Genomic DNA, 10,859 nt, shown 5'->3' with positions numbered 1-10,859 from the left:
AGTCTATTCCTATAGCCAGGTTGGCTAACTCTTCCGGCCAATTATTCAGTGTGTTTGGTCAAATCAACTTTTTTTACCTAGTCTCTACCAAATTCTAATGGGTTGCCAGAAAATTATTTTCTTGCAACATGGGGGTCTGGTAGAGACTACTGGAAACCCAAATCTGGTGGCAGGTTGAAATAAAAAGTAAAGTTAGTTCAATTTATAATCATGGATGTTTTGCAAGAAATTTGAATGGTCATTTTCTAACTGCTTCATGACAAAGAGTACATTCTCAGAAAAACATGTTACCAGTTTACAAAGGGTTGGCACATGCCAATAATTACAAATCACAAGTTGCACCCATTGCTGACTATATATATATTTCGAAATGTGGAAGGATGTCATCCATTTCATAAAGTTTTTGTGGCCTAACCAAAGTGACAAAAGTGCAACTATAGGTTGTAGGGACCATGTATTGTAACATAAGGACATTCAGATGGTACTTAGTTTTGAACACTGTTAGGTACTACATTGGTACATTATAATTTAATATGTTGTTGGAAGTACAATGTACTTCAATTGTCCTTTTTCAATTAGCAAATGTAAGATATGTCAGTTTACCAAGTAGGTAATGTATTGGGGTTCAGTATATTCTGGGAAGGACAAGCACACATGTAAGTTATTGTGTTTAAAATTTATCAATGTTTGGAACATGCTTGCCGATTGGCTGTGGACAGATCATTGCTGATTGGCTGAAAGAATGACTGCTGCATTTTGATTGGGCAGATGCCACTTTTAAAATTCATCCATGCTTTAAAGGAGTACTAACCTCCAGAAGAAAGTGCTGTTTTCCGATACATCATGCTGCAATGAATGCATAACTAGCCAACTTTTTACATAATTTCGCTTGTATGACTTGCGCGGCGCATGTTTGTAAAGTGATATTAATATCATTTTCCCCCATGCTGAACCACAATTGATACATCCGGGAACTCTGGCTTACGCAATACTCATACACTTCAGGTCAACATAAACATTTTTCGGCGAAAATGGTAGGAGACAAGCACACTAACAAGCTGATTATTGAGAAATTACTTGCTTTACTTTGCTTGACCTGTGGCTTGGATATTACAATATCAGGATGTCGAATACAGTGGGAGCTAGTTTCATCCTGCGTGTTTTGATTTTCTCAACTTATTTGCATGTAAGTATTACTTGAACAGATAATTAGATTACGCCACTTATGGAAAGGATAACTAGATTACGCCGCTTTTTTCATCGTCAATATTTGCGGCATAAATGAGGGGCGATAAGGACACCAAGAAGGACAATGGTTGGTAAGATACCAAAGAACACAAAACGGTACGAATTTTTCTTATCGCCCCCGAAATGAGGTCTGTAACGTAACTTTTTGTTTAAAACATAGACGCCAATGGGGTAGCGTGGTGTATTCTGGGATAGTTTTGAGGGTATTTGGAGAGTTTGTCCTGGATTCGATGCGTTTTAAGACTTGCGCGCAAAATGGGTATTTAATTGTATACTGTAAAATAATATGCATTTTTCACTTCCAAAAATAAATGCCTGTCGAAATATAGCACCTCCTTCTGGAGGTTAGTACTCCTTTAAGGCTACATCATAATATAACCTACTTTTGACCAGGAATTACTGACCAGGAGAGCCATTTGTTTTATTGTATTTGCATCAAAATACAGCAACATATTATTGCGAACTGTTACTGAACAATAGCCTGCAAACTTTCTGGCTTGGTTGATCATGTTTCTTAATCCCTTTTAAATCATTCCAACTTTTGACAGAACGTCAGTGGAACAATGGCTGATGGCTATTCCCGATGATACAATCCAAGGGAGGAATTTGGCTGGGGTGACTTAGTGTCATACTATTGTCTAAGTTTACATTATTAAACCTGTGGAAATCTTCTAGTATTTTAATACTTATCAGACTGTGTAGTATCTACCACATTTGAAAGTGCAATCTGGTGTAAGCCGCTGGTTCCAAGTACAGCTACAGAGTAGTTACAGAAATGTGAATCACTGATGTATTTAGACCCTAATCATACAAATTTGCCTCAATTATTAGTTCAAGCTGATAAAAAAATATTTCTTGCCTTACTTTTGTTGACACAAAATGTTTCTCACACTCAGTAACATTTAGTCCGTGCAAGAAGGTTAACTTAAATACATTTTAAACCTCTTTGGTCTGTGTAGAAACTGTAATGCAAACTCTGCCATCCGCGGCTTTAGTGGCCCCTCCCCGCAGAGGCTGGATGTTTTGATTCACAAAAGAGTGACATTAATACAGTATAGTGTGTTCAAATCTGGGGCAGTGTGTATATAATGATAAAAGCTGGCAGAAACACCTGCAAGAGGTTGAACTGCGGCAACCGTAAAGCGATTTAATCAGGCTACAGTAACATTCACATTCACTTGCTTTTAGTTTTCCCCAGGAGCAGAATAATTGGTACGAGGAACAACCCAGGATTTTGGTACCGTTTGTAGACATTCCACTGTTACTGTTGCTGACACTCATGTTAAAACACGTAGAGCATTCCGTCATGTAAAACATTGGAACTCTCCAGCATGTCCATAATGATATTAATAAGCATTTTACATGGTCCCCTTTTTCTGTGGTTTGGCAAACAGAATAAAATTATTGATTGAGAGCCACCGACAGGCTCCCACCGAATGTACCAGGACATCAAATTTATTTAATCTTAAGTTCCGGTAAAATAACTAAATGTTGACACAAAACAGTTTTGTTTAGAACATGAGATTAGACCTCAGGTCCGTTTCAGAAACATGTCCATGTGATGTAAATGTACATGTTGTATTTGTGACTTTATGTTGTCAATAAAAATGGGAGAAAAAGATCTCTTATGTTTGTACTTGTCTTTTTACATTTTGCAATTGTGAGCAGAACTTTCAGTACCTGTTGATGTGTGAGGAAACAGACTGGGGAAAAGAAGACAACAGACTTTAGGTTTATGATACATGCTTCTTCATTACAGCAAGCAGGTTATGATTACAGTGATTTCTGCCCAGCTTTTTGTCCTAGATTATAACAGAATCAAACAAGACTGTCAGTAAGACAGTAAGTGACAATGTTTACATATTTCAGGTAGCAAGTTGCTGAAAATAAAGCTGCCAGTACAGAAATAGTTACAAAACTCATTTGTTAAAACAAGCTAGTACTAGTAGTACATTACTTCTTTTTCACTTATACATCAGATCTGTGGTTATCTATAAATGCACATTTTTGTGGCCCATCTGTACATCCTACGTATTTCTAATGTCTGCCTGATCCTATGACTCTTCCACCTCTCCACACTCAAACCTGACAAAGTCCAGCAGCTCTATGCCCTGCTGCCTGACCAGCTCCCCGACTGACATGGTCGGGTCCAGGAGGAACGTCTGCCTCAGCATCTGTGTCTCATTCTCATCACTGTCTGTACTACTCCCCTCCTCCTCCCGATTATCCCCATCACTACTCTTCTCTTCCTGCCAAATTTCTGGCATCTCTCCGACGGTTAGTGGGTTCATCCCGACCACGTGCTGTCCTAACCGCCGCCCGAGCTCTGCGGCATTAAAGTTCTGGAACTCCGTGTTCCGCCGCCGAAACGCGACAAGCGCCCCGTACTTCCCGAGCTGGCAGCTTTCTGCTGATTGGCTGCTGGTTGTTGTTGTCCGGGCAACGGGAGCGTGTACGTAGACGCCGATGTGTTTGGTCGGGATGGGGGGGACGGAGTAGTACATGGCGCGACGAATCTGGATGTTCTCCCCCAGACTGCCGATGGTGAGGGCCGTGAGGTCACCTAAGGTCGCGTCGCCCACCCGCAGCTGCCGCAGCTCCTCACCCGTGTGCAGGGCCTGCGGCATCATGGGAAACATAAGGTCAGAAACTGGCTGGAAAACTTTATGCACGTGTTTGTACTGAATTTCCTTTGTCTGAGACTTTGTTTATTCATGATATACAGCCTACTGGCTGCTTTTCACTGTGGTCATGAGGGAAGAGGTCAGGGTTCTCAAGAAAGTCTAGAGGTTACTAATAATATGAAAACAAAGGGGTAGGGAGGAAGACTTGAATCTGTATTCACTCCCTGAAATTGTGTATACACATGTATAGCAATGTACTTAGGTGTACACTTTCCCCTCAGCTGTATGTTCTAAACCTCCAACATGTATTTCCTTTGTCTGTCTGCATGGTCGTTTAATTATTCATTAAATACTCATACATCTAGAATGATTACATTTGCAAATGCATAATGTTAACTTTCACATGGTGTACATAGCCTAACAAGCTACTGCTCTGTTTATCCTTACTCAAATTCATGTATAGGGTGACACTAATCCAACTCTGTCTTGCAACTTGCTACATAATGTAATTCAACACCACAGGGTATGTGCTACAGCACCAGTTACCATGGTGACAGCCATCTGGATCAGGTCATTGACCTTGTGAGTTTCCACAGAAGAAGAACCAGAGCAAAAACAATATGTTTCCTTCTATGAAGATAAACATAATGAAAGTATTTCCTCACCTTTAACCAACCCAGGGTCCACTGAGGGTGAGCCTTGACATCACTGAGTGTTGCCATGGCAACTTGAGTCACCAGCTGGTGGAACTTGGGATTTCTGGCCACAAAGTCTGTCTCACAGTTCACCTGGAGGGGGGGAGGGGGGCAACAGGTTCTTCAGTAAGGCTGTAGCATGTAATAAACTTTGTTGCACAACAATTGCACAAGGTATAGACCACATGTATACATGAAGTATGGGATTGGATGGTGATTTTATAATCATTGGTGGAATTTCGAGTATTCAGGCATTCTTTAAGATACACATTTTGTCCAATCTTGTCCTGTCTTCAAAAGTGGATTTGTGGCTGACATTTGCATACATAATAACATACATGTACCCTAAAAATCTCCTCAGCTTTCAATCTATGACTACAAGTTCTCCAATTAGAATGATGTCATTGAAGAAGACACTTGACTGTTCACACCCTAGTAGCTTACTAACAAGCCTGTTTCTATTTTAACTAACCTCCACCATGGTTGCCATGGTCCCCTCCTGAGCCACGCCCACCAGCCCCTGTGCCGTCTGTCTGTCCTGTAGTTTGGTGGCTTTTGCCCAGCCTTCCTTCTGAGCCTGTTCCTTCAGCCATTTCTCTGCCTGGACATTAAACATCTCAGTTATCTTTTTATTTGTTTTACAAAACTTCATTTCACTTAAAACACATGAGCAGACATTAATATTTACACAGGGAATTGGTGGTGCATTGTAAGAACCATTCACGCTATGAGTAAAACCATGCCTACAACTTTAAGGTATCCATTATGTATACAGAAACAACTCAGTTTTGTACCTTCAGTTTTCTTTGAGAAGAAGGCTTAAGAGGCTATAGTTCAGTGCACAATTACTAAAGTACTGTGTGGATGTACTTTGGTACTTCATACCAGTTTGTTTCTGACTAACATTCTCCCTACTGCCTTATCCCATAATGAATTAGAAGATGAGTAGCCACACAGTTACTTTAGCTACTAACATAGCCTAAAAAAATTGATTCAACTAGGAGAAGTTTGCACACACAAACTCAGGTTACCTGCTCCAAGTCATTTTCAAACTTCTCCAGTGCTTTCTTGCAGTTGACGAACGTGAAGCCGGTTTTCTTGCGGAGCTTGGACAGGTTGGCTTTGGTGACGGCTTCCAGCGCTGAACAGGTGTGGAGACACCTGGCGAACGATGACACACCTGGGGAACACCTGGTCACACCTGTAGTGCAGGAAAGTGAAAGTGATTAACCTAGTCACACCTGTAGGTACAACATAAAAGTGAAAGTGATTGACACCTGGCTAATGATGTCACACCTGGTGAACACCTCCTCACACCTGTAGGGTTGGACATGAAAATGAAAGTGCTTTGACAATTGATCACACCTGATCATGCAGTAGACAATACAAGTGAAAGTGACAGATGTGTACTGTTACATGTTTATTGTATTTCGCAATTGTTATGCAACACATCTTTATGGACAAATGAACACGGTAAAGGTTCTTACATTTACTGAAAACAGAAATCCACTGGTCGTGCCACACATATCATCTTCTTCATACCAAGGACATTATACGTCCTTGTTCATACGAAAGATTTTAGGTATTACTTGAGTACATATATTTGCATTAGAAATGCCCCCCTCCCACAAATTGATGACCTCAGGAAAAAGTCGATCACTCCCCTCCGGGTTTCGTCTAGTATTTCTCCTCTAAAAAGGCGGGAATAAAGTAACATAGAATTTCTATAGATTGCTAAGGATCGTACCTATAGTTCTGAAGACCCACATCGCGATTGAAAGTTGTTTTCTTTCCCAAACGTGCAAAAACGTGCGCTCACGTGCACGCCAACCGTGCAACACTGGGTCCCCGCCACACCGCGACCTCTGACCCCGCCCAACTCACGCGGGATTCACGTACAGCACGAGAAACCGCGAGAAGAGACATTTAATGTCATTTTCGGCTCTTTCTTCCCCGTATTCCTGCAAAACTCGGGCCCGTTTACCGGGAAAATTGAGACAAATCCCTCGAATGCAATCGGTAAGAATGGTTTCTTTGTTTTCTTGGTGTTTTGTGGAAATCGGAGCGTTTTTGTGAGGAAGATATGGGGGTTCGAACCGGGGCAATTTTGCCCCTTCTATCCACGGTGCAGCGTATTATTTTGGGGAGGCCTCCAGTAGGGCGGCGGCCCAACAAAGCAGATGTCTTGTTTAAAATCAATTCTCGTGAAAATTTCGCCAGCATTTCATATGTTTCCGGTGTTGTCTCAAGGAGAAGGCATCGCCTTACGTTTTGGCGGGAAAATAGACCTAGTTTTGGTCAGAGTATCGTCTGAAAAGGCGAGAAATGTGCCCTTAAACGTTGTCTGTGGTGAGGGTAGGAGACTGGGGGGCCGGCCTAAGGTAGTTCTTTGTTTGGCGGGTTTTGTTTTTCTACAAATTTGCGTAAACAACGATTGTTGGAACTTATTCACAATAAACTTGGGCATTCTTTGCATTAGTCCTCATGATTTGAACATGTTCTTTAATGTTTTTGTGATGATTTTTAAGCCTACATTGTAATCAATGGCTAAATATTATTGTGTGAATTATGTGCTGTGTGGGCCTAGAGTTAGGAAGAATATGGTTGCAAGAAATTGTTGCCTTTCTCAACAATTATTATGATTCCAAATAAAAGCACTGTATCTTGAACCAAAATTGTTCAATTCCTCAGTTTTATTCATTTTACATGTGACTGGTATTAACAATTAAGGCTTTTTATGTGAAAAATTTCCATATGGCACTCTCTATCCTTAGAGTTAGACAAAACCTACAGAAATTTCCCTAGACATAAATAGCATTCCGACTGCCAGGTACAACATTTTCTGGTCAGGAATCTCGCCTGAGGCAGTGTCTAAGTTTGGGGCCAGACAAAGGGAGTTGACTGGTTATATCTGTCATACCCAAACATAGTCAATAGATGAATTTAACAATTTTGCCCATTTCTAGTGTAATTTTCACAGTTAACTCACAACATGGACACTCACAGTACTTTTATTATACTGGTAGTTACATGTCTGTTTTGTTACATTTCATGTATTAGATTTGTTCTGTCACTTGTCATAATATTGAATCATAAATTATTAAAAAATGTACCATTATGTTATTACGGTTTGACACTACAATGTATGTTAGATGGTTCCGCCTCTTTTCCACTGTTGAATACAATAAAGTAATTTAACCATTGTACCAAATACTGATAATCATGATTCATGAAAGTTCATCTGTGTTGGTAGTTGTTTTAAGTTAAATGTACTTTTTTATGTACAAAAGGTGGTGGATTTTCTTGTAGATAAGTCCCCATACGATTATATTCTTCAGATAAGCTATGGATGAAAAGGAGCACATCGATGACGGCAGCTACCAGAACCGGCTCCACCAGACAGAACCAGCGACCGGCGCCCCCCACGAGCCAGCCCCCTGGCCTCTGGTGGGCCCTGGGGGGGCCCAGGACCTGACCCCCTGGCCTGTAGCGGCCTCGGCACACCAGGATTGCGATTACCGATCACAGGAAGACTTAGCACGGCAGCAGGGCAGGGCACAGTGGCTGGTGGGCTCTATTCAAATCTGTATCTGTATAGCTGGTTTACCTGCACTTCGGCATAACACACTAGCTTCTGTATCTGTATAGCCGGTATAACCGCCCTTTGGCGTAACGCACCAGCTTCTGTATCTGTATAGCCAGTATAACCGCCCTTCGGTGTAACACACCAGTATCTGTATAGCCAGTATAACCGCCCTTTGGTGTAACACACCAGCTTCGCAGGCACAATTGACTTGTTAAACCTAACCCTTGAACATCCAACTTTAAACATTGTTTAAAGCTTTTTAATGACAATGCCCCTACTGTACTTGGTGACAGTGAGTTCCACTCTAGGAAAGAATGAATTCTTGAACACCTCAATCCTTGGTTGATAACTGGTTAATTGTGAATTATGCCCCAATTCAGTGATTGTAGCTGCAATGGCATCTTATCTGTTGTGTGATTTTTTTTATCATTGAAAATAAACCAGTTATTCGTTCATTCAGGAGGGAAGAACCCAGGCCTACCACAGAGACAACAACCAAGACTGGCCAATGGCAGAGACAGGAAGGCAGTCTGGCCACCACAGCTGGTCACCGGACCCACTCAAGCAGGACGCAGAGTCTTTCCAAACCCTGCAGGAGGAACCCAGAGACAGGCAAGACTGCGGCTACCAGCCCCAGACAGAAGCCGGCGGCACACACCAGGACCTGGTGCAAGAACTCCGGCAGGAGACCTACCCAGATACTACAAACCCTCAGCAACTGCAGCATGAGACCAACCCCGAGACAAACCCTCAGCAGTACCAACAGAGACCCCAGGGGGGCCCCTATCCTGGAGACATAGCAGGGCAGGCAGAAGCACAGCAGTCCAGGGCAAGGGCTGACTCCCAGCTGGGTCACTTCTCGTCTGCTGTCATCCTCCCTCCTCGTAAGTCCTACCTCAGTAGGGAGTCTGAGATGACTGTGGGGGAGACTTACGTGGTGAAAGAGGTCACGTCTTCATCAGAGAACCAGCCCTTCACAGGTCTGACCTTGGGGGAGTCTTCTGAAGGTCAGGAGACAGGACAGCTGGACCTTCCTGCGGGAGGAACCCTGTCTGGTGTGGAGGATGGACCAACTGGGGAGCAGGAGGAGGAGGGAGATGGGGAGGATGGGCAGGAGGATGGGGGTGAAGAGACAAGGGACCAAACTCACAGGTAGGTGGCTTCAGATGGATGCTATCAACACCGGTCCCTGTAGATGTACTACTGACTGTCCAACATTGGAAATTAAGAAGATATTTGTCTATGGGACTGATGATGATGATGATGTCTGTGTCTTAAACTGTCTTTATTGGTACTTTATATTTACAGATTTTTTAGGACTTCAGTCATGTAAGTTGTTATATTTTGTCTGAGCCTTACCTCTTCCCTCATGACTTCTATCAGGCTAATTTGAGTATTTGACTTTTCCACACGTGTAACAAGTTTAGCAGTAGATATAATGATGTAGGACTTATCAATCGTGTTCCATGGATGCTATCTTGGTATATTCCTGTGTTTGTACCAGTATCCAGAAGGATGTGGGAGCCCGTCAGCAGCAGGAGGAGGTGGGAGATCTGCTATAGGACTATAGTCCAACATTCTCCACGTATGATGAATTATTTAGTGTATGATGATGTGTTTTGTGTTTCTAACAGTGCCCAGAAGGATGTAGGAGCCCGTCAGCAGCAGGAAGAGGTGGGGGATCTGCTCCTGTCCTGCACACTGGAGGGCTGCGACTTCACTACTCAGACTAGGTGGGAACAATATACACATGTACAACTCTTTATTATCTCTGACAATTAGGTTGTGTTTAACACATACAGCTTTAGTTTTTATGTGTGTATGTCATTGAAGGGAGGACACCCAGGTGATAAAATAGAGAGATAACAGTGACCCAAGCAACTGGATAGGTTTCAAAACTCTGTGTATATAGAATGATTTATGAATAGTAAATAAACATTCTTGGTTTTGTAGTTGTGTGTGCTTCCTTAAGGAAGATTGTGACAAGTTTTGGATAGGTCTAGAACTCTAGATACAGTTGTGAGACAGGTAGCCCAGGAGAACCAATACTTGTTGCTTCTTGATCAACTTTCTTGTATCCCTGCTGTACGGCTGCCTGAAGTGCTCCCTGTATTATCATAACTTCCTTATGTTTCCTCAGGTTTGTGTTTAAGGAGCACGTGCGTAAGGTGCACAATGGGAAGCTGTACGGCTGCCTGAAGTGCTCCCTGTATTATCATAACTTCCTTTTGTTTCCTCAGGTTTTTTCTTGAAGAAGATGTACAGCTTTCTTATCAGCTTCCTTATGTTTCCCCAGGTTTGTGTTTAAGGAGCACGTGCGTAAGGTGCACAACGGGAAGCTGTACGGCTGTCTGAAGTGCTCCCTGTTGTTCTCCACGGTCGAGGCGCTGAAGCAGCACAAGCCGCAGCACAAGCCCTTCCGCTGCGCCCACTGCAGCTTCGCCTGCTCCCAGCAGGCCAAGTACCACAGGCACCTGCAGGGGCATGATGGGAAACAGCCACAGGGGCATGATGGGAAACAGCCACAGGGGCATGATGGGAAATCACAGGAGCAGGATGGGAAACCACAGGGGCATGATGGGAAAGATGCAGCAGGTGCCAGCCAGGTGCAGGATGGGAAACAGGCATTGGATGGCAGCCAGGTGCATGATGGGAAACTGGAATCGGAAGGCAGCCAGGGGCAGGATGGGAAGCAGATGGCCTGCA

The 10,859-nt window shown here is 43.0% G+C and overlaps 2 protein-coding genes across 2 annotated transcripts in view; one reads left to right on the top strand and one right to left on the bottom strand.

The window, feature by feature from the left end:
* Window positions 1-1,959: 1,959 nt before the first annotated feature.
* LOC109462200 (elongation factor Ts, mitochondrial) lies at window positions 1,960-6,439 on the bottom strand. Its single transcript, XM_019758725.1, has 5 exons — window positions 6,315-6,439; window positions 5,599-5,768; window positions 5,040-5,168; window positions 4,538-4,660; window positions 1,960-3,866 (listed from the first exon to the last, which is right to left on the bottom strand). Exons 1-5 carry the CDS (start codon window positions 6,334-6,336, stop codon window positions 3,303-3,305), a joined length of 1,008 nt encoding a protein of 335 aa, XP_019614284.1. The 5' UTR covers window positions 6,337-6,439; the 3' UTR covers window positions 1,960-3,302.
* A 30-nt stretch (window positions 6,440-6,469) lies between these two features.
* Window positions 6,470-10,859, top strand: part of LOC109462161 — a 24,975-nt gene continuing 20,585 nt past the window's right edge. Inside the window, exons 1-5 of the mRNA XM_019758653.1 lie at window positions 6,470-6,586; window positions 7,906-8,134; window positions 8,614-9,305; window positions 9,788-9,886; window positions 10,450-10,859. The exon at window positions 10,450-10,859 is cut by the window's right edge and continues 53 nt beyond it. Of these exons, the coding sequence (XP_019614212.1) occupies window positions 7,913-8,134; window positions 8,614-9,305; window positions 9,788-9,886; window positions 10,450-10,859 (1,423 nt within the window). The 5' untranslated portion in view covers window positions 6,470-6,586; window positions 7,906-7,912. The remainder of the gene's footprint in view (window positions 6,587-7,905; window positions 8,135-8,613; window positions 9,306-9,787; window positions 9,887-10,449) is intronic.

The sequence above is a fragment of the Branchiostoma belcheri genome, unplaced genomic scaffold (assembly GCF_001625305.1).
Source record: "Branchiostoma belcheri isolate BF01 breed outbred unplaced genomic scaffold, Haploidv18h27 scaffold113, whole genome shotgun sequence".
NCBI lineage: Eukaryota > Metazoa > Chordata > Leptocardii > Amphioxiformes > Branchiostomatidae > Branchiostoma > Branchiostoma belcheri.
This window is presented reverse-complemented; position numbering and strand designations above follow the sequence as displayed.

Bases quoted from the DNA above. Each gene is read 5' to 3' on its own strand.
- LOC109462200 (XM_019758725.1), bottom strand. From the start codon at position 6,336: ATGTGGGTCTTCAGAACTATAG. The intron at 5,769-6,314 runs GTACGATCCTTA...CCTGCACTACAG, and splicing joins GTGGGTCTTCAGAACTATAG to GTGTGACCAGGTGTTCCCCA. The intron at 4,661-5,039 runs GTTAGTTAAAAT...CCCCCCCTCCAG, and splicing joins CCATGGCAACCATGGTGGAG to GTGAACTGTGAGACAGACTT.